At 35.6% G+C, this 24,564-nt stretch overlaps 1 protein-coding gene across 1 annotated transcript in view; it reads left to right on the top strand.

Moving 5' to 3' along the window:
* Positions 1–24,564, top strand: part of FIG4 (FIG4 phosphoinositide 5-phosphatase) — a gene marked incomplete at its 5' end in the record, with an annotated part of 65,578 nt that overhangs the window by 34,696 nt on the left and 6,318 nt on the right. Inside the window, 6 exons of the mRNA XM_026844192.1 lie at positions 1,950–2,008; positions 2,592–2,739; positions 3,615–3,698; positions 7,074–7,269; positions 10,287–10,369; positions 14,785–14,873. Of these exons, the coding sequence (XP_026699993.1) occupies positions 1,950–2,008; positions 2,592–2,739; positions 3,615–3,698; positions 7,074–7,269; positions 10,287–10,369; positions 14,785–14,873 (659 nt within the window). The remainder of the gene's footprint in view (positions 1–1,949; positions 2,009–2,591; positions 2,740–3,614; positions 3,699–7,073; positions 7,270–10,286; positions 10,370–14,784; positions 14,874–24,564) is intronic.

Raw genomic sequence — 24,564 nt, forward strand, 5'->3', positions numbered from 1 at the left:
TGCTTATTCCATTAACCTGTTGTGACAGCTGGCATGTGGTATGACTGTTTCTAAATTTTAAGCCTTTTGTATTGTATTCTGAAGCTTCTCTTGATGCTGGCTCGTAACAGTTATACAAGCAAGTGCTATTTCGAGCATGCATGAAACATGCTACATTAATTTTATTGCCTACTTGTTCCGAACATTATTGTATGTCAAAAATTAATTCAGCTGATATATCATAAATACATGAATGTCCTAGTCTCCCTTTTATCTGTAACTGTTAAACAACTGTCTCTTATTTGTCACAGATACTGTTCTCAGATGAGGGGGAACACTTTTTTTTAAAAAATTGTTGGTATTCTTCATTTACTTGTTAATTAGTTTTACCTTTTATTCTGGCCAGAATATCTTCTGAGCACTTATAGTATACAACCAAGGTGTTTTCTCATGAGAACAAAATGATACCTCCATGTAATAAGTTGGTGAAAAAAGCTCTTTCAAGTAATTTTTTGTTTCTACCAAACTACTGGGACAAATTCTTCATATAACTTCTTCCTGCCTCTCTGTTCAATGTCTTTTTTGGATTCCTTGAACACAGAAGCGAAGGAAATAACAAAAACTCATAATGAAATCAAGGATATAGGAAGAGAAGGAAGATGATGTTTCCTGTCATTGAAACTTCTTTTGACTATCTGTGCTTTTCCTATATTGTACTTGTCTTTCCATCAGAAAGAAGAGATTTCATAATTAGTTTCATATATTACTTTTATAATTTGTGATTCACGTGAAAGGCCAATGAATACGGAAAAGGAGACTTTCTGTTGTCACATTACTTATTTCTGCAAGCAGCAAAACTGGGTATGTCTGCATAGTTTCCGAAGGCACTGGAGAAAACAGCTTGCTAGCATGGCCTGATACAGAGTACTTCAGGAAGAGACAAGACCATCAGGCGTAACTCATTCCTTCCTGTCTAGGACATACACAGTTCTTGGAATTGAAGTGTGTTGCCCTGCCTGTTCTGCATTGTTTGTTAAATTCCACTGTCAAGTCTATCTCTGGGCATGGGAATACATCCATTGTTTCTGCTCCAGATGACTACATTGATATGAGTAGGAGATAACTGCATTGATACTCTGATTACAGCCCTTACAGTATTGTGAATACACACATATTTGAAATAAAAATCAGGGAAGATAAGCATATTTTCATACCAAGTAACAAAATAGAAGAACCTGTCAGAATAATTTAGATAAGAAATTAAAGTATATTTAAGAAGAGAAAAATAAGAATATGTAAACATGAATGAAAGATAAAACATGCTTTATTTTATCAATGTTGCTTGACTGACTTTGTTGTTTTTCAGAAATCCTGAATAAGCTTCCAGCAGGGCCTGGTTTTTGCTGTTAGTTATGCCAACAGTTCTCAGGCTTAGGGCAGCTGTCACATCAAAATGTGTTTTTTATATGTAGAAGTCAGCTGCTTTGACAATTTTATTATCGTTGACCTTCATTTCTTCATGCCATTTTCCTAAATTTTAGGATATGAATACCAAGTGGTGGGTGGGAATTGATGGGTTGATGTGGGGTTTTTTCCCCAAAAGATCAGAACAAAAGAAATCCACAGATACCTTCTCTATGTACTAAGATCTTAATTTTCAGTACTGTACAGGTAGACACCTGAAATGCATTTTGTTTAATGGAACAAAACCACTCTTCCCTCCATACCTTTATTGAGCTTCATGTGTTTAAATTTCATGGCCTGAGAGCAAAGTAGTAGGATAGGGACCTGTTGAAGTCCTCCGTCCAAGGATTTGGAAAGGATAGTTCCTTTCTTTCTTCTATGCTTGAATTACAAAGAAATGTTTACTAAAGTGAGATTGTACGGTTGGGTAACTGTTATGTGCAAACATTTAGACTGGATACAAGATCAAATCTTCTGTATCAATTGTGTGTCTTTTTCCTGTATAGTTATACTTACTGGTGGACCACAGGTGTGCTGAAGCATTTACCCCTTCCTTTTGATGAAGGTAGGAACTATGTTTGCTCCTTGCCTTTCAGACTGTCTTGAAAAAGAAGTTTTAGTCACAAATGCTTTTTAACTGTTTTAGATCCCAAATCTGAAAAAAAAAATGTTTTCATAATGATTGCTAAATACTTCCACCACTCCTCTTCAATGAGCTGACTTTTCAACTGCAGGATGCATGAGATACCTAATTGCTTAAAACTTGACCTTTGTATGTTTATGTGCCGGGGCTCACTTTTTTTTTTTTTTCCCCTTGCTTATTATCATATATTTATAGTCTGTGCTGGTGGTTACATTCCTATTGCAGATGACAGGGTATAGCTAGTGTGTGTTATTTCTCTGGGATACTGTAGAGCATGTTTTATTAGGAACTGTCATCATGAAGGGAAATCAAATTATGGTGGTTGATAATTCAAATTTATTAAAGCTGTGCTACACTTCATCTTCATATCATATTTTCTTGTCTTAGAGGGGATATGGCTGTAGAAAAATGCCTGGTAGTTTGGCTAGATAAGCAGGCTGTTTTATTTAGATTTTTGCAGAATCAGTAGTTGTTAGTAAAAAGATTTTTTTTCTTTTCCGTCGAGTGACATGTGCTGAAAACAGACGCAAGTTGACAGTGAAGAAATTCCACAAGTATGAAGAGGAAATTGATATCCACAATGAATTTTTTCGGCCGTATGAGTTGAGCAGTTTTGATGAGACTTTCTGCTTGGCAATGACCAATTCTACACGGTATATTGGGATGTTTGGTGACGATAAATCCTTAACAGGAAACTGATTTGGTGTGAATTAAATGTATATTTGATTTATTTGGTTAAATTTGTGTAACATGATAGGTTTTGTGGGGTGTTTGGTTTTTTTGTTTTAAGTTCAAATTTGGCAAACTTCTAGAAACTAAATCACAACAGTGAAATCAAAATGCTACTCTAATAAAATTTTGTTAAGATAGCTTTTAAACTTCCAGTTATTTTCCATTATGGGATACCAAATGTTTGGGCACCTGAAGGCTGAGAATTAAGCTTTTTTTTCTGTGGACTCAGATCACAGAGACTATGTTCAAAGCAATTTTCTAATTGTTCTGCTCTCATTTTACAATTGTTTTCTTCAGTTCATCAGGTTTTCACAGCTGGCCAGATAGGGGTTTTTTGTTTATTTGTGGGTTGGTTGGTTTGTGTTTTTTTTGTTGGCAGCAATCAGCAGGATATTCTAAGCATAATCTTAATCACACTTTAGCTAAAGACTTCCAGGCAGATTACTTTGTGTGCCTTTTTGACCAATTTGAGTGTTGGCAGCATTTTGAAAACAGTGTAGCTGAGTTACAGGGCTTCTTCAGCACAGGAATGGAGCACATTCCTCTAGCCGCCTTGGCAAGTGGTAATGTTTGCAGCTGTTTTATGTAACTAAATAATGCAATTGAAAGCTTTTTAAAAGCCTAGGGGGTTTATATTTACATGACTTTAACTTGTAATAGAATGTGGTATTTCTTTTTATAATGTTTTTTTTTTTTTAATTCAAAGGTAGATGTTAGAGGGTTTTTTTCCAGAAAATTAAAAAATTTTATGTGTTGAACTTCACTCATAAACAGTTTTTCCTTTCTGTTTTGGCAGAGATTTTATGCCTAAGAATGTGGGGATTGATCCAAGTCCATTTACTGTTCGTAAACCTGATGAAACTGGAAAATCAGTGTTGGGGTAAGTCTGAAATATGAAATTTTGTTCTGGTTTAATAGTAGTGAAATAGTAATGCAAATATATACACTGTGTGTGTCTGTAGCATATTTTCTGTTACATGAAAATAAAATATCATTGATGTTATACTGTAGAATTGTACGCTTTGAAAGTCATATCTAATTTGAGATTTTTCTTTGACACTGGGAATTCCTTATTCAGACTTGTTTAGTCTTTTCTGTTTTCTTGTACTCCTCTAAGTGAAACCCATGAGATATTTTATCTAGAATAAAGATACAGAGGTTGTTAAAATTTGATCATCTTTCATACTAGTGGCAACTGTATTCTCTATTGGAGAGACAGGAATGCATATATTGTCTTTTTTTTAAAAAAATAGAACAAATATATCCTGAAATAGCAATAAATGCCAATTTCTGCATAGCGTTTGATAAAAAATATTATTAAAAATAATTATACATCAAATTACATAAAACAATTCAGCAACAGTTATTGGGACAGATGAATGTTTCATTTAGCTGCTTTCATATCCTGGACTTGCTTTGTTACTTTATTTTTTCTACTGTTGTGTTTGATCTACTGTATCACACAAGGGCTATGGGAACTCTTCCTGAACCAATTCATTCTTTCTTTGATGCCTCATATTAAGGAAACCTTTTGTCGGTAATGACTAAACCTGTGCTGTCACAACATAGTAAGTTCTGCTGAAGACTTGCTATTCTGTTAAAACCTATAAAATTTGACTGTCTCATAAATAACGTCTGTTGTGCCTTGACCCTGACTCACTGTAAATAAATGTTGAGAGTAGATTATTCTTATTACTTGTAGAACCTGATTTCATGCTACTGATGTTCCCTGGGAATAATCAGGAAGACTGTGCCATGGTTATACAGTTTATCTCTGTTAAGCATTGTGAGTTTATGGGTACTTCTGAGGATAAGCTTTATTCTTCTGCTTTGGTATAATGTCAGATTTTGGACTTAACCGATTTCTCTCCAGCTATTCCATTGAATACTTGACCATTATACATTTTTCTCAGACACTTTGCTTCAAGCTCTCCACTGTGATTTTTTGGGATTGTTACAAGATAGTCAGCTGGATCAAAGCTATGTTCCAGGACTTGTTGGGTATTGCTCATAAGGCTTCCCATGCATTGGCTGTGTAGTGGGGTAAAAGGTGGCTTCGATCTTTCACCTTACCCATATTTAGCCATTGGTAGAGGTGGTATCTTTCCCTTGCACATATGTCATCATCTTTTGTGACATTTTTGGAGGATTTGGTGATCAGTTTTCATCTGTAAGTGTTCTGGTCCCCTAGGACTATTAGATCTTGGCCTTCTGAGTATGTGTTGGGAGTGGGGATATCATTCTTACCACTGTTTGTCCACTTGCTCCATTCTTAGCGTTCAAAAAGGACTGCTCTTCTTGTGACCTTCACCTCATTTAGAAAAGCAGTGAAGATAACCTTAGTTTTCTCTTAAAATAATGCAGTATGTCTTCATAATAGTTTCCTATAAATTTCAATCTAAGGAGATGTCAGATGCTGATGAGTCAGAAATTAAACTTACCTGTGGTGTTTTTTCTGCTAATGCATTTGTTCCAGCTATAACAATTCTTCTGATATATTAATGTTCTTGGGGGTAGGGTATGCTCTTGGATCAAGAGCCTTTGGGAGGGCTCTTACATGTTTACATGTGTTTCTAATGCATATAAACTTTAGCTAATTCACTACAGGGATAAACTACTGTATGAGGTTTGAGCAATTGGCAGAACTCTGTGACAGTCATGGTGTGCTCCACTAGAGCTTAAGTGAGACTCATGACCTCCATGCCTTTGCTGATGAGAACTCTAGGGTTGCAACTCAAAACAGGATTTGCACCAAACTGCATGCTTTTGTCAAAGCCTCTTAGCATGCTGCTGTCTTTCTTTAGGGCCTTCTTTTAGAGTAAGTCACTATCATGGTTTAACTCCAGCTGGCAACTAAGCACCACACAGCTGCTTGCTCACTCCCTGCCCTGGTGGGATGGGGGAGAGAATTGGTAGGGTGAAAGTAAGAAAACTTGTGGGCTGAGATAAGAACAGTTTAAAAATGTAAATAAAATAATAATAATGATTTGTAATGAAAAGGAATATGAAAAAAGAGAGAGAAATAAAACCCAAGAAAAACAAGTGATGCAGTTGGAAAACAGTTGCCCACCACCAACTGAACGATGCCCAGCCTGTTCTTGAGCAGTGGCCTCCAGCCAGCTTTCCCCCTAGTTTATATGCTGAGCATGACATCATACGCTATGGTCAGTTGGGGTCAGCTGTCCTGACTGTGTCCCCTCACAGCTTCTTGTGCACCCCCAGCCTCCTCACTGGCAGGGCAGCATGAGAAGCTGAGAAGTCCTTGATTTGGTGTAAGCACTGCTCAGCAACAACTGAAGCATCAGTGTCTTATTCTCATCCTAAATCCAAATCACAGCACTATACCAGGTACTAGGAAGAAAATTAACTCTAATCCCAGCTGAAACCAGGACAGTCATGCAATGTCAGTATATATATATGGACAGTCACCTCAGCAAGGAGGAGATGTTGCTTCTCTGTTTCCAGAACTGATTTGTCTGTAAACTTTCTCATTACCTGCCTTCCAGTCCCTCTTTCTCTAGAGTCCTTGAAAGATTGTGACGGTGTCTGAGAGGAAAGTGCAACCACATACCCTTCTATGGCTAGTAGGAAAGGGTGTAGAGGTTGTACCATTTTTGATGGGTAATGTGTACCTTTCAGAGCTTGTACAGTTAAACCCAGTGTTATCCTACTAAAATATAGATGCTGTATCTCGAAGAATTCTTACAAATAAGGCACCTCTTTATACTGACTAGAATTTCTAGAGTGAGAAATATATGCTGCATAAAGAAATATGGCTGATTAAAGAGCTAAACTGAGGGGAGAGGTATGGAAAAAGGAGGGGTAAAAGTGACATAATTAAGATTATTTTTAGGGCCAAAATTGAGAAAGCTAGTGGAGTGGATAGTGTTATTAATCAGCACGTGAAACTTTTTCCCAGATCAAAACCAAAGACGTTATGTCTCAATGAATTTTTAGTCCTTTTTATTCAGTCAGTCTGTGGAAGGGATTTAAAGTAAAGAATCAGAGAATTGGTGGAGAAAAGCTGACATAATCCTTTGAGCTATCTTTAAATGCTCTGGACTAAGAAGAGATTGAAGAAAAGTAAATCAATTGGGATTCAAAAGATGAACAACAGGTTGCTCCAGAGGATAAGAACACATTTTCCGCAGTAAGACTGTAATCAAAATTAGGAATTTTAAATACTTGTTAATATCTCACTAGTTTCATAAATACATAGTCACTGATTTCATAAATACACTGTCTTTCATAATAGGAACAAAAGTAATAGAGAAGAAACGGTGCTGCAGCGCAAAACAGCTGCTAGTGCTCCTCCACCCCCAAGTGAGGAAGCAGTGTCAAGTAGTTCTGAAGATGATTCTGGGACAGACAAAGAAGATGAAGGTGCTGTTTCTCAACGTTCAACTCCAGTAAAGGTGACTGATACAGGAGAGAATACAAAAATCACAGAGGTAAGAAATTATTGTGGTAGTCGAGAAGGCTAAACATGGACATAGAATTCACTTAAAAAAAAGAAAAGATAAATGTTACAGAACAGTTACAAGTAAAGCACTGAGAAATTATGTGAAAAAGCTCTCCAGTGTAATTTCTTTGTGTAGATATTAGCACAACTGCTTATAAAACTGCTGTTATTCTTGTCATGTAATGACATGTGTGTGTGTGAAATACAACAGAAAATACCACTTTTGAAAAAATGAAAATTACAGTTGGAAACCTATGGCATTTGAAAAGTACTCAGGTCAGGTGTAGTCCATTATAAAACTGTAAAAATATATCTATGTTAATGTGTTAATTCAGAGCAGTAGTGCAGTTCTGATCATTGTCCTTTACCATGCTCTGGCTCACATCACAAGGTGGTCTTGGAGCATGCAAGTGGAATTCCTGTTTGGATGAAACTAAACTGGGAGATGCTTCTCCAGGAATGTACCTGATCTACGTACCTAATCAACATTATCCATGGGAGCTTATCTGGAGCAAACCCCCCGAAAGACATGTAGTATGGATCTGAGATCCTGAGCACCACCTCTTTCAATTACAAATCTATTCCTTTTGAATTATGCTGGTTAGTCAAGCGGATATAAATGTAAATCTGCATAATGTTCAGTAATGTTCAATCTGGCTAAATTTCAACCTGTCTTATGTGAAGATTTTTTTTAATTGCTGTTTCATAATTATATGGTCTGACATTTAAAGAAAAAGAAAGGAAATTAACTCAAAAAATATGCATGATAATGTTATCACCTTGGTCCTACAGTATTGCTACTACCAAGGTTGAAGATAATGGAAGGATAATGGTGAACTTGTGTATGCACAGTCATATGAAAATTGTGGGCTATTAATGTTTTTTTGCTGACATAACTCCAGTTCTGTTGGAATCCCTTGGGTGCTAATTTAGTGAAAACATTTATTCGAATGAAGTATTATGGAAGTATCTATTTTATTAATACATGTAACATTTCTTCAAATGCTGTCTTGTAGATATCCATTTTGGGTACCACTGAAAACATCTTAGCAAAAGGATGTGCTAGTACAGGCTACAAATTTTGAAAATACTTGGGGGGATAGGGGGATGTTTTGGGTTTTTTTCAAGTCATGGCTGATTTAAATGGTTAGTGTTGTGCTTGTACACATCATCACTTTTGAAGAAACGTCAGTATTTATGATCTTAGTCAGTATAAAATGTATAGGTAACAGAGAGTAAAACTGCCTTTTTTTCTTCTACAATTCAAATTTTCATTCCATTCCGTCCATAGCCTAGGGTTGTGTGTTTTCAGATCATGGACTTTCAGTGTTGTATACAACACTGTCTTCTTCCTAACCTTAATGAAGCGTTTTCAGTAAAACAACTATGAATTCATGTGGTATTAATTTTGGACAATTTGGATAAATCGTTATGCCAATATAAGTGCATTTATTGCTGTTTATGCAAGATATTTTATCTGAAAAATGTCCATTGTCTCTGAATAATAGAGTACCTGTTTTCCAGCAAGTCAGATTGTTCCTAGATTTTTTCTTTTAACAACAAAAATCCAACCTGAAATTTTATTCTTGAATCTTACCATTGCACAAGTTACCTCATGTCAGTTTTTCCATCTGTGTATTGAACACACTTCAACATTCAGACCTAATTTTTTTTCCAGATTTTTAAGATACCTAAATGAAAGATGCATGTAAACACAAAATATTATTTAAGACAGTATTGAATTTTAATGGGTTACAGTTGGGTGAGCTATTCTAATTCTTTTAGTAATGCACATGAAGAAGTATTTTCCATTTTATTAGCACCTTTTAATGAATTTTAGTCATAATTTGTGGCGTTAATTTGTGTCATTGCTTATTAAAACTGCAATGCTGAAAAGGATTACCTATTCAATTTTGCTGAATTGCTATGTTAGCAGTTAACTTGGGTTATTGTTAATGTCTGCCTACCTATTGGAAATTTGTTTATTCTTTTCAAAAGTACAAAGCTGTTCTTAGATAAATTATTTTTGAGGGCATGATGTTTATAGAAACTTTCTGTTCAGAAACCAAACATATGAAACTTGATGTGCATTTTCTGGAACTGGTAAACCATAGAAATGTTTCAGATACTTTTTTCTTTTTTTCTCAAGTTAAGCTTAACTTTAATAAGAAACTTTAATGAATAATGCACTTTGGCCTAAGCTTACAAATACTACATTTTATGTTTCCGTTACCTAAACTGACAGTTTATTAGCAACTGTAGAGTAGAGAAAAATTGTATCATTATGGGGTGAGGGGAACCCAAACAACTAGTCCACATCTCACAGAAGTTTATAATAAAATGCTTGTATGCTTCTTGTCAGGATATTATCTTTCCAAAGGTGGTCTTTGACTTTGTATCTTTCTGAACTAAAAGGAAACTACTTTTATAGTTGACTTACTTGCAGCCACACATGTCTTGTCAGTGAAACCCCTCAGTTTAACACTGAATCATTAGACATAGTGAAATACTGCATGTGCATTGGCTCCCTGTTATAGCTGACATGATTGTGTAATATATGAAATAAAAATAGTTTTGTTCAACCTGAAGCTTTTAATTACTTCAGAATTGACAGCAGGAAATGTGAAAGCAAATGTGGGAGCATGTTCTGAATGAATATGATTTATTCCATGTTAACTTTCAATACAGAACAGAATTTAATGCCTACAGCATTATATGTACTATGAATATAGCTTATTCTCCTAATATGTTGTTTTATCTCATGTTATCTTTCAAGTTTCTTGTTGAACACATATCTTAGAGTATTTTTAATAAATGATTTTTATTTAAAAAAAAAAAAAAAACATGCACAAGCTAATGTTACGATGTATATGAGAAGCTTGTTTGGTTTTGCCTGTACTTTTGAAATTCTTTTCAGGTTTAGAAAGAACTCCTTGCTTGAAAGCAAACGTTTCTTTGGATGTTGTTACAGTATCCTCAGTCTGAATCTTTCTTCTTATGTTCCAGAACGTCGTGCAGTCAACAAAAGATGTTTATGGAGTCAATCTTTCAGATGTTCCTTCAGAAGATGATCTCACAATATACACTAGGTGAGATAAAATTCCAGCGATAATCAGCAAAAGATAATTGGAGCTAGTTAAATACAGCTTGTCAAACTTATTTAAGTTATAAATCTTAAAGATATTTGGATATATACACACTATTCTGTTTTTACAATTAAACTGTTTTCAGATGTCTATGTCAACTCTGACTTCAGTGGAAGCTATGCAGATGTCTCTGAATGCAAAATTTCAAACTTAAATAGAATGAAAGATGCTTCAGTACAAGTATTTGTCACTTTAGAGTCATAGAAATTATAAACAAATGCCGTATTAGGAGTGGTGAGATATGTAGTCTGTGTTTTTTTTCAATTTCTCAAATGTTGACTTAAAATTCAAATCAGTCATAAGTGAAATAGCCTCTTCTATAAAAATGCATCCAGAACAACGGAAGTCTTAACATGTCTTACTCATAGAGATATGTGTTAACTGTTACCTTTTACTCAAATTTGAGTATTTAAATTTAATAGTTGTGTGACTTTTGATGTTCAAGGAAAGTTATTTTTCTGAATAACATTCATCCTTTTTCTTGAAACAGCTTGGCCTTTTGAGCCTGAAATTTAAAATAAATGTGGATTTTATAGGGAGACCTTGAGACCGTTACTAAATCTGGTATAGACTATGAGGAGAAAAGTTGAGAAAAGCGGTCAGAATAACACACTGCAGAAGCACAGTATCTAAGTGACAAATATTTGTACTGAAGGTTTCAGTAGAGGGAGTCAGTTTGACCCTTGCCATTATTGGAGTTTCATGAAATAACAACATGCAAATATACGTGGTGTATGGGTTTACGCGTGTGCGTGTGTGTGTGCGTGTGCGTGTATATATATATATATGCACACAGTGGTAGGCGTCGTGTGTGTAATAATGTGCTCTTCCACACTGTGTTTTGAACAGCATCATACTGCCACTTGTTCTTAATAAATGGCTTTGTGAATTCAAACCATACATATGGAAATTAGTAAGATATAGCATAGTGCAAGACAAAATACAACTCCTTAGGTGGTCCAGCAAGTTCCCACTCAGTTCCTGCACTTTGAGGTAAACTGCTACAGTGTCAGGCAGCATGGCTGCCCAGCACCTGAAGGCTCTCCTCAGGAGCTGGGAGCTGCTGTCTTACTGTGAGCAGTTGGAGGCAAGAGTTGGTGGGCAAGCATCAAGGTATCACCTCCCAGCTCCAGCTACACACAAAATTCTGCTTTTATTCAAGGCTAACCTGGACTTTTATCCCCTACAAGACAGTTGTCACCACTCCTGCAGGAGCCCTGAACTGTCAGCTCCCCAAAAGCAGTAAATTAATGGTATGCTTCTCCAACAAAAGGCATTGACTCCCATTGTATCAGGAATGCTGTTTCTGAGTTGCCACAACCCCATATAGAATGCTGACTATGTATTGCCTAGAATGCTGACTATGTATTGCCATTGTTAAAATTGTTAAAAACTTACACTGTTGTTCTCAAATTCTCTCCTCAATGTCACAGAGTAACACTGAAGATTAAAAGAAACTGGTTAAAATATTTTCTTCTTAAATCAGAAATTTTGAACCTTTTGTGTTGTTTTTTTTTAAACTCAAACCAAAACTGGACTAGAATAATTTCAGTTATAGATGAACTAGAACTGAATCAAAAAGTTACTTATTGTGTTCCCTGGTGGAGGAGATTCTTTTCTGAACTGCAGTCTTTTTCTTTGGAAACCAGTCAGAGTAATGGGAATTCAGTACTTGAGATCAGTTGGAGAAATTTAGATCCAAATTGGAGACCCTCTTAGTTACTAAAGGCTTATAACACTGTTGTCAAGAGAGCAATTACTTACATGAGACACCAGGAGTCCAAATCAATTACATTTGCGTAATAAACCAATGTTTCAAACACCTGCTTAGAATGTAGAATTAATGGAGTTTGAGAAAAGAGGTGTAAGAAAACTACATGTCATCCCAGAAAAACACTGTAAGTATATTGAAGTGAGTATCTGTGAGGTGTGCATTGAAATGGGCTTGTGTGCATTTGGTTTTATTTTCTAATGTGTAATAGCAGTGATTACCTTGCTATATTTGAAAATTTTCAATTTGTGAGGAAAGTTTTAATTCGCTATGGCATCTTCTCATTTGGCAATATGTGATGGTTAATCCTGACTTAGTTCATTAATCCTCTAAAAGATGTTTTTTTCTTTTTATTTAGAAGTCTTTTTCAGCTAATTTTTCTTTAGGGGTAGCTACCTCTCTTGCACTCTTTAGTGCTTTGGAATTCCTGTTTCTATTTCCTACATGCTGAGTAATTTGAAGATAGTACACTTAAATAGGGTCGATGAGGATGTTTCTCATTAGCTCTGAAATTTTTAACTTCAGTGACACCTGTATCTTTGGTACTTTATTTTAACCACTAGGAAATGGACGCCAATTTAAGAATTACCCTTTGGTATACCAAATAGTTATGCTTGTTTTGCAAATGGCCTGGTGCAAGCTGGTGTCTACCATGAGCCCCTTTGTGTGGATGAGCAGTGCTGTGATAACATCCAGAATTGCAGCTGCTTCCCATTTTATCATTTTTCAGACTGAACTAACATTCAGTCTGTTGTTACAGTAGCACTACAAACTCCATGGGGGCTTTGAAGCTCCCTATTCATATCCTTTTCAAGACAGAAAGAGCTTGCATTTATTTAATTTCCCTCAAGCAATGCAGGCTTTAAAAATATAACAAATACAAACTCCTTACCTCTTTTAGCTCATGTGACATAGTGCTATTTATGGTCTGATGTGATGATTTATGTGGAAAGTATAGATTTTACTGACATCCTTTGTTACAATGTACATCATCTGAGAATAGCAGCAATTTATTTCACAGTATGATTACAGTTCTCACTTCAAGTCCTTTTCTATTATTGTAATAAGGGAAATGGAGATGTAAGTTCCTGACTCTACTTGACATCGTTGAACATGTTATGTATTTTTTCTTTATTAGCATAAGGGACTTGCAGATTTAAAGTACGTGAGGTTAAGTTACTTTATGTTAACTGATCTATATTAAGTCTATATGTGAATGAAAAGTAATTTGAATCTGTTCAGCTCGTTTTCACTGATGGCTGGGATAACTTGTGTTAATTCTCATCAAAATAAAAATCGCAGAGGCACAGATTGGTTGAGTTTGGAAGGGACAGGAGGTTCCTCAAATAATTTGAGGATGTATACTGCATATCAACTGTGTGTGGTATCTTACTGGTATCTGGTAACTTGCTTGTATTAATTTAGGCCTTATTTGTTTTGGAATATTTAATAATTTGAAGCAACAAATTTCAATAGTTACACCTTTAGTTTGCCTTTGTTTTTTTTAAGCTTGTTTCAATAGCAAGCTCCTGCACTAGAAGATCTTAATTATCTTTATTTCCACTTAGAATTATTTAGAAATGTAAGTTTTTCTGCCTCCAGCATCCAAAGTGATGTCACATGTTTCTGAGGCTTTTGTTTCTACAGTATAGAAGCTGAATGGAGCATAAAGAAGTCACAATAAGCTGTTTAGGAATGTATTTTTCCTTTGTCTTCTGTACACTTTTGCATCCAATTGCTTTTGCACTGTTAATTGTCCCCTGTTAAAATGCTGTAAATATTTCTGAAATAGACCAATAAGACTATTTTTAATCTAAATGGAAGCTAACTATTAAGAAAAACCCTCCACCTCAGAAAATTCAAGTATTAAATCACAGATAACATTTACTTCTGTTTTCAGTAGCACAGATGTGTTGGTGAATAAATGGAGTTTGAGTGCAAGATAACTACATATACATATATTTGAAATCCACTGACTTTTCCTCTTAGACTGAGTGAATAAGATTAGTGATTAACTACGTTTTTTTAAATTTAGTCCAAGTCAATGCCAAGAAAAAAAGCCATAGCAGTATTTTTTATTTCAGTGTCTTCCAACAAGTATTTGGAGATGGGAGAATTCTCCCAAAAGGTTGTGCTTGTAAATAAGGAATCTGGGCTAACAGTATTTTAGCTGACTCAACTAGATTGAATTTGGCTGAGGACTGACTAAAATCTGAAATTTGAGAGACTTTCTATCTCTTCTGTTGACTTTTCCCATAAGCTATTCATCTGACTGATTGCTTTGGAAAAGACATAGGAAGCTGACTGTAGCAGGCTGCCTATTTCATAGGAGCAGAGACCTGTTTCTAATCCCATGACATATTAGGTGACATCTAGTCAAGCTAAGAGAAGATAGAGTTCTCACATGTACCCCCTGCAAAGTTTTAAAAATGCCTCGTTTACCAGAGACCTAGTAGTTCATGATCAATGACTTATATAAAATGACTTAAGAGCTTATTCTTTTGGTGTCATTTTCTTTCATTTGCTGAATTTTGGGGGATAGTTCTTTTACTTTCTTTTGATTTATTCTGTCTACCGCTTTTCCCAGGTTTGTTCAGCTGGGACAGAGTCAGCATAAACAAGACAAGAACAGCCAGCAATTTTGCTCAAAACACCACTTGGATAGGGTTATAAATTGCCCCTTTTTTTTTTTTTTTTTTTTTTTTTGCTTTTCTCATTAGACCTGAAAAATCAAGTAAATTTGATATTAAATTGTTTGAGAGTCATACTTTTGTTGCTTTTACTACATAAGGGGATTCAATGCATAGCATGAAGAATTGGTTCATACTTCTCCCTTGTAACTTAAAAAAAAGTGCATTGGCTGGGGGGGAGTGTTGTTGTTGGGTTTTTTTAGTTTTTGTATTCAAAATTCTTAGCAGTCATGAGTTACCACAACACAAAGTGCTGAAGCTGCTGACTTTAAAAGGCAATTTCTTCTTGCTGAGAGGGCTTTTGAAAGAGATAGTTTGAAAGGGATTGGTTGACCTGCGTGTTCGTCATTAAAAAAACATTCAAAGTTGCAACCATCTTTAGTGTGCAGTTACCTGGATTTATTTATTCTGAGAAGTCTATGAGTGCCCTGTATTTATTTTAGTAGACATTTGAGGAGTCTTGAAAGGTCAAATGGAATATTTTTATATTTTTAATTTTCTGGTGTGTGGCCAGGTGCTGGAGAGAGTAGGGTAAAGTGGGAATTGATTCCTGCTTTGTTTTGTGCATTTGATCCCTATCTGTGTCGCTGAAGTCAGAGGGTCTATACTATCAGTATGCAGTGTTTTAACTGAAGAAGAAAGCATCTTGAATCTTGCACAGATGCTATTTTAACAATTAGTTTGCTACGTTTTCCTCAGAAGTATCTCCTTGGGTTTTTTTTTGGTTGTCTGCTTTTCATTACATACTGGTTCTGTGCATTGTCAGATACTTTGAGCCAATGAGCCATTTTTTTTAAACAGTTCATCTGTTACAGTAGATATATTTTGCATATTGTTTCAAACAGGTAAGTAGTTGATGGTAGGTTGCAAGGGAAGATCAAGCTCCAAGTGCTTTTTGCCAGTGAAACACTTAGAATCATAGAATCATTCAGGTTGGAAGAAACCCTTGGGATCATCGAGTCCAACCATCAGCCCTGCTCTACAAAGTTCTGCCCTACACCATATCCCCTAACATCTCATCTAAACGACCCTTAAACACATCCAGGGGTGGTGACTACACCACCTTCCTGGGCAGCCTATTTCAGTGTCTAACCACTCTTTTTGTGAAAATTTTTTTTAATACTTTAATCCCAGAAGATTAGTATGGGAGCCATATTCAACAAAGCCAATTATGGTGGGGTGGTAGGAGGATTGCTCACCAGAGATATCTGCCATGTGGAATAACTTTGATGTATTCTGCTGTGAATAGAGTAACTTTCCCTTCCTATGAAAAATAATTGTAACGAAATTACAATAGGTGTACATGTTTAATTTCAACTGAAATAAGGAATTAATTGTATGTGATCATGGATTGATTATTGCTGTACAAGAATGACCTTTAGTGATAGGCCAGATCATTTGAATCTTTTCTTAGTACCAGTATAAAAAAGGGTCATGATATTATCCAAATATACTGTTATTGAAGAGGTCTTGGAATTTAGGTGATCAACTCCTTACTTCCCAGTTGACATCTTCCTGTGCTGTAGGCAGCTTAAAGTTTCACCAAGGCAGGTTTTTATTTACTTTTGACTCTGGGGTACAAGACCTCTTACCCAACAGCAGGGCCACTCCATAGAACTGCAGACCTTTACTGTAATCCATTGATTTACAGAAGACTTAGCTTTGCTTCCTGCAGTGATTCTAGAGCATTCCCTCTATGCTGATGAAGTGAGGGAACCTTGAGCATAGCACCTACCCAAGCAGGGATAGAGACTGAGGGTGTCTCAGTGGGGCTGAGGGAGCAGGATAGCATGAAACAAGTTTAATATTGTGTATGAGACAATACTGCCTAATATCAGTGCTTAGTCATTTGGTATTAAATACATTTAAGGTAATGATGCCACTGTACATGGTTCATCATTAATAATCTTACACTTTGTAGGTCAATGTAGTTTTATAATAAAATATATCCAATGGTTATTAAAATAGCAAGTTAGGTTGGTAAACTGTAAAACTGTTTCTAAAAATGAAGGCACAACCCTGAATGTTTTGAAGGGAAATGGTTATTAAGAAGTTATTTTATAATAATAGCAAGAAAGATGATTCCTTTTGTGCAATTGTAAAATCTCCCAGCATGTTTGACACTGCAGGAGATAATTCCTTTCTTGCCCCCTTAAAATAGAGTAAATTATTCCCCATGCTATGCTTCTGTAAAACAAATACGTTAAAGAGTGCCTATACACATAATTCTGGTAGTCAGATGTCTATACGCATAATTCTTGGGTAGTCAGATGTTCATTTTTCTCCTTTCCCAAGTGTAATTTCCATGTTTTTCCGAACAGTGAAAGTGTAAAAGTCATAGAGCACACAAATCTGTGCCTTCTGTCACTCCTCCTCTTGAAGTAGATCATCTTTCTTTGCCAGTTCTACCAAACATGCTCTTCTGTGCAGATATGAGAGGAGACAGGGTATCTTATAGTCAGTAATTTCTTTTTCTGAAAGTATATCTTTATACAGCCTAAAAATTTTCTTCAGCTATTTTTCTGCAGCTTTAAAAAAACATTAAATATTGTTTGGACAGTGACAAATTGTTCTTTCAAGAAAAGTCATAAATGTCACCAGTCTTTAAAGGCATGTTGTTCAATTCTAAAACAAGGAAGCTTTCTCTTACTGAGTTTGAATTGCTGTTCTGAGTCAGAAATTTCCTTGGAGAATACTAAATTTTTAGAGATAAAATAGCTTGAACATAGTTAAGAGAGAGGGTTTTCAGTAATAGTAGTTGAGGCAGATCTTGCACTTGTTGGACTGTTATATTGCCTTGTTGCCCAAGAAGTACTCGAAGAAGTTAAAAAATTATGCTAACTTGTATTAACTTGATGTTTGGTGCATTTTAAATTGAAACAAATCTGGCAAATTTGATTCTGCAGTAGTTCCTTCTAGATACAAATGCAATTAAACCGCAGTCCTTTTCATAGTAAAATGAAGTACTCAGTCTAAAACTTTGATTTCTCATCAGCAGTCAGATATAATTTAGGCCTAGGTTAGTTGCTGTCATTTCCACACTTTTCAAGAAAATCTTTTTTTTAATATCCTTTTTAGATCTTAAAAAAACCCAAAACAACCTTACAACCTTAAACATGTGGCCATTTTTATCAGATACGTAAAGCCAATAAAAAAAAAGAAATATTTGTTATTTTTACAAAGTCACTTTAGAGATATTTATGAACTGGAATATGCATTATTATAGAAATACTGAAGAGAAGCTTTTGGCTTAAATTTAGAAACTCTTAAGTATAGATTAGAAGCAAAAAATTGATACTTGAACAGGGTCTACAGTGATGCAGTGAAAGAATACTGAAAATGAGTGCAGAATGTAGAAGGATATTGAAGCTTCTCTCTGTTCAAAGAAATTCCATGCAGGGAAGAAGGGTAGAATTTTAGTTAGACCTAAACAGAGCTGGATTACTTTTAACACCATCTACTATCATGGATGTGAAGAAAAACTTTGAGTACTGTAGTATAATTCCTGTTGGCTGACACAGTGCACCTGTTCTAGTTCCCTAGTACTCATTGCGGTGTGATATAAATAATACTGTAGAAAAATATACTCAGACACCTTCCAAATGTTCTTCTTGCATCTAGGAGTATGAGAAATTTGATTCCCTCACAAACAGGGAATTGAGTGTTTTGATTCACTGCAGCACTTCTGGAGGAGAGTGTTTGTGCCTGTGCCCATTGTGGCCTATGCAATATAGCAGTAATGCTTGTGCACCAGCTTAGATTCTTCCATAGGTATCTACTCTCCTGTTCAGTTTTGTGGGGCACTGGTAATGCTCAAGCAGGAGAACACTTTACTGAGTGATATCTGTATGGTCCAGGGCTATTTTGTCCTTAACTACTTGAAAACTACACCCTGCCTTCAGAGATATATAGTCCATGTTTTCAGAAGTTCCCTTGGTATTAAATTCGTAATTTTTTTTTTTCTTAAATCAAGACTTCCTAGATTCTGCTTGTTATCCAAGTATTGATCAAACATGACTCAAATTGAGTAGCAGCTGTCTACAAGTTAGCAGCTAACTATGTACAGGTAGTAGTATATGGGCTTTTTTACTGTTTGTTTCTGTGTATATGCACAATACAGACATTATTTTTTCACCAAGATAAAAGCAATGAAGCAAATTTCAGTGAACAGTGGAGTACTATATTTTCCTGCTTTGTTAAATAAATGCTCTACTGGGGTTTTTTAAATCTATAATACCACTTTAAATTATAAAAGTAAAAATAGAGCAATTTCAATAGTGTCTTACAACCTTAGTTACTTTTGAAAACTGTTGCCTCAATTTAGAGCAATTCTTTTGTTCATTCAGTACTTCCATGTGACTTTGTTAGGATAAGGTCTGTGTCTTGGAGGATTAGATAAAAAATAGCTTTGTATTTGTAGACATGGCATTATCACTGCTTTATAACTGTGCTAAAGAAAAGGTTGGTATTGAACTTGTAATCTTTCTGTGTATTCGCATCCTAGGAGTTCTTGGGGGTTCCTTATGTTGAAAGGCAGAAGTAAATGAATAAAGGATATTTAAGAGTGTTAAATATATTTATTTTTTATACTAAACCCATGCAGAATATCTAAATAGTTTCTTGACACTGCTGTGGAAACAGTGAATCAAAAGGTGTTCAAAATTAGTCAACAAGCAACTTTGGAAATTACATGTTATGTTGGATTCTCAAGAGTATTGATAGTTTCACAGTACAATGCTTTCTTGCATGCTCTGCTTCAAATGTGCACCTCAATATCTTGCTTCACATCAGAAAGTTAGATAAACCTTGAAGGCATTTATTCACAAAATGAGAATTGTTACGAATATTCCTGGAAATTATAGGTGAAGAAATTGTTTATATTCTGTCATCTGTTTACACCAAGCTTAAATCACAAAGTTGCCTTATCTAATTGCTGTCTTCTGATGAGGTGGCCGGTTGAGGTTTCTGTTTTTCTGAAAAACCACCCACAAATATATTCTGCACTTCAGTAGAGCACTTCCTTGCTAGACAACCCTTTGTCAGAGCAGTATCTAGTCTTCAGCAAAGTGGGGGTTTTTTAAAGACTTTTTATCCTCTTCCTTTGTAATCTCCCGGAAGGGTCTGAATAGATACTGTGTTTATACCTACAACTCTTATTTCTTCCTTTTCTTGGAAACAAGATAGCTCTGCCTCTTAATTAAAACAAGCACTGCTTCAGCTCCTTGGAGATGTAAATATCTGGGTTAAATTGGGAGTAATCTACCTTCCTTCCTTTCTTAACTAAATACTCTGCCTCTGATGGGTGAAATTCTTTCTTGTTTGGTGATTATTTGGTGGATTCATTTTACTTTGGGATGACCTGCACTGGATCTCATATTCTTTAACAGCTATATATTAAGAAGCATATGTGATCGAAACCTCTGTATACCTCTAAATAAAAGTACATAGCTTACTATTAGCTCTTGATTTGGAGCAGAGATGAGGATAATTAACCACTCTGGGTTAACTGATCCAACGTAGATGTGTTACAATAACTGTAATTTCTCTTACTCTTTTGACTGACATATATACACTGTCTGGTATTCTAAAAATAGCTTTAAGGATTAGTATTCCTCACTTAATTTGAATCTTTCCTCTTTCTGATTCTCAGTATTTCGAACAGAGTGATTCTCCAGCATTTATTGCCTGTGAATTCTCTTGAAATTTACTGGTCAGGCTTAGAAATTACCTGGATTTTGTCTTCTGTCTGAAGATGAAAGATTGCCCTTCACTGGGATTCTGAATGGCTTTACCACTATGTGCTCGTCTCTTGCCAAATGGCTTGAATAAGCTGACTCTTACTGAGAGTATCTTCATTTTATATTCTGGGGGAAGTGGTTTTAAAGTAATTATGGGCACCTTCCCTGAAAGTACTTGATACTTCATGCTGGTTAGAAAAGACAAGAGAGTATCAGGAATCAACACCACATAAAAGGAAAAATTCTGTCATTTTGGGGCTTGAATGCTCTGTTCCTTTTTAGTCACACATCTCAAAAAGAATACTACTGGGAAGGATCTGAGGAAAAGGAATAGTATGATAGAGTTGTAGGAATCTCCAGAAAAGAGGTGGCTGAAGACTGAAGGAAATAAGTAAGTCCGTGTTGTGATAGTTTATAAAATGCTCTACTGAAGTTTGACAGGTGAAATAGTTTGGTATGATGATTTAAGTCATGGCATGATTGCATTTGGTGAGAGAGTTTAACAAAATAGCTGAGCCAGTTCTAACAGCTCATTGCCACCAAAAGGGGGAGGTCCTGCTCTTTCTCTCCTTCCTTATCACCTACTTTTTCAGTTACTTGTGCAAGCTTTGCTACTTGTTACAGTGCTCCATAAATCAGTTCAGCTCATCAGTCTGCAGCAAACTAATTTTGCAAAAAAAGCAAGTAGTTTCCTGGTAGATTAATGAGATTTAGACCAGTGAAGGTCCCAGTTACCACTAGGGCCAGCACAGAAGAGACAGAGCCACAGGGTCAAATGCAGCAGAACTTTATGTGGCTGTTGGCAATCTGTTAGATTGGCTCAGTTATCTTCTATAACACCCTTACGACAGATCAGGGAGCAGAACATGAGCTTTTTCCAGAGATCTGGAGAAAGTGGTTTGAACTCCTTGTGATTCATAGCCCATACATGGGTATGTAGGAAGAATTATATTTTCCCATTCATCTGTTCTGTCAATATTGAGCTCTGAGCTTTTCAGGTGAAAAAACTCATGTGCCTAGAATTTTTGGTAGAGTTGTCATCTGAGATGCTGAATATTATTTTAACAATAAAACTGTTAGTATTTATCTGCCTCATACTGATTTAGATAGTAATTTTCATTTATTGGTGTGTGTTTCAAATTTAAAAAAAATTTAATATCTCAATGTTCACACTTGACCTCTTGGTCCTCCATATTTCCTCCCTATCTACACTGAATGCTGAATAAAAATCTAGATGTCAAATCTCATACCATCCATTGTTATAAAAAAAAAGCCTGCAACAGCGGCATGCATACCTTCAGAATGATAGATGAGGTGTGATGAAATTTAGCTATTGTTTTTTCAAAACCCAAGGGCTTTTTTTAACCTGAAAAAATACCTTGAAAACAATAGTTCAGTATAATTCTGACTTGACAGGGACCTTGTTGTTACTGCAACACACACAAATATTTAGTTTGTATCTGCTAAGTGGTTTAGCATTTCTGTATGTCATGTATTAAAAAGCTAATGCAGTAGTCTCACAAGACTAGAAAAAAAAACATTTTGAGTTTTATAACTGGTCTTAGATTTTTTTTTTTTTAATGTGTCAAAATACATTCTGTTCTATTATTAAATTTGACTTTTCCAAATTTTAAATAAAGAACTGTTACATCTTTTAGTACAGTGATCACTGTTAAAATGCTTTAGGAGTTCTGTGGCTTGAAGCTTGGGTTGGTTTTTTTTATTCTGGAGTTAGTGGGCTGATGTTTCTCACCTTTGCCTATGAAGTCTCATCTTGATCCTAATGTCAGCAGCATTGAAATCATATCCTCTAAAAATGTGACGGTAATAAATTGCTGTGAAATGAAAGTAAGTCTAGTTATTTCTATGTTGTGTATTATGATTTTGTTGAATTTGGGATTTTGTAGTATCGTCTCTGGCAAAAACCCGAAAGTACTAAACTATATGTCACCTTAGCCCATCTACTTTTAGACTTTTTAATGAAAATTCTCAGGACCTGAGAATTCAACCTGTCCTTCTGTCTGTCTGTGAATGATAAATTTCTATTCATCAATTTAAAAGAACTGTCTTCTTCAAGTAACCCTCTTTGAAAAAGTAAGTCTAAGCTTTTCCTTTCCAAAAAGAAACAAAATATTCCTTCCTTTTTTTGTGAGTTATTTTGAGTTTTGTTTTGTCCTGTACTGCCTCTAAGTTCCTTTGTGTATTTGAGCAGCATAAATCATCCCTACTTAAAAGATTTATCTTCCCTCAGAGATCACCTTTCTGTATCAGATGTTCTGACCTTCTCTCATATTCCTTCTGTCTGCACTGTAGAGAACCTGCTTCTAATTTGGATTGTAAAATGCTAATTTAGATGTATACCTGTGTAAAGAAAGTCTCTTGTTTCTCCAACCTTTGAAATTGCACGTGCTGTTGGGAGTTACTGGTGATTGTTGTGGGACCTGGATGCAGTCCAGGTTTTGCTGCTGGTTGGTTCTGTAAGATATAAGTTGCAGTATTACTGGACAGAGAAGGCTTCCTGGTTTTCAGTCCTCTCCACTTAAAAAGAATGTGACTGAAACTGTCGTATGGAGGTGTTAGTGTCTAAGGAAGGAAAATTCTGTTGAAGGCTTTTTCAAGAGCACTGCAAGCAATTTCAAGGGGTACCATTAGTGGGGGACAGCGGATGGACAACAGAAAAACAGTACCAAACAAACAAAAACTCTGGATGTGCCGGGGTTTTGTACGTCAGATATATTTGCTTAGGATTCAAACAAGGCAGCAGAGTACATTTTGTCTCCCGTTTTAGATATACATTACAGACCTGAACAGAACTGATCAATGTTGAAACAAATGTTGTGGCTTTCTTGTGACTGCTATATTTCTGAGAGCTAAGCACATCACCGTGCACTTTTCCTTCAAAATATGGAACATCCTCATAGTAACAGAAGATTTTAGCTGTATCATCTTTTACTGTAGAGACAATGTTACTTGTGTTGAAACTAACACCATGAAGCCTGCTCACAAGTGGGATGAAACCAATTGCACTTTGCATGTCAAGGGTGCATCGTGTTTATGCTCCTATCTATGTAATTTTGATTGGGACACTATAGAGCTACAGGTCTCTAGGGAGATCTGATAGCCAAGTCATAAATAATGTGCTCTCCTTCATGACTCTATTGTAAGATATTAAACTTATTAAGTAGATTAGATTTTTACATGAATAGTGTTAGAGAAATGAGTTTAATTAAATGACTGGATAATACAAGCACTCTACAAATAGTTACAGCTTAATACAGGGTTATTAATCAGAATTGGCATGCATGAACATGCGGTTCTTTCAATATATTTTTATCATGTTGAAGCAAGTAGGTGGAAAATAGAGATGGCTACTAAATACTCAAAGTGAAATACACTTTGCTGTCCAGCTTCCATTGTGCCTAAGGAAATAACTTTTGACTCAGTGCTTCAGAAATGTCATGTCTTTAGAAACAAAGAAATAAATAGAGAAGGCATCTAATTAGTGTAGGGCTTTGTTTTGTTCTTCTATTTAATTATTCACTTGCTGGTGGACTAAACAGGCCAGCTGCATTTGAGTAAGTGATGTCTTTTGGTGTTACATAGTGATACTGGTAAGTTAGTACAGTGTGCTGGTGTCAAATACCCGTGCTAGTCTCAGCTTGAATGCTTTGAACTAGATAATAAGTATCTGCAGAAGCTATGGGTGCTTTGGAAAGACATCTACTTTTAAAGCATGTAGATAAAAAGTTAGACCAATGTTTGGTACTGGTTCTGAAAACACCCACCTTAACGTTTATAATAAACTAGAAGTGATAATGAGAAGAAACTACCACTCTGCTGGGGAAAAAAAAAAAAAAAAAAAAAAAAAAAACCACAGAAAGGAAAGGTTAAGTATGATAGAATTTCCATAGTATTATTCGTACAGTGTACCAACAGCAA

Source organism: Athene cunicularia, assembly GCF_003259725.1.
Source record: "Athene cunicularia isolate RWA chromosome 3 unlocalized genomic scaffold, athCun1 chr3_part1, whole genome shotgun sequence".
Classification (NCBI taxonomy): Eukaryota; Metazoa; Chordata; class Aves; order Strigiformes; family Strigidae; genus Athene; species Athene cunicularia.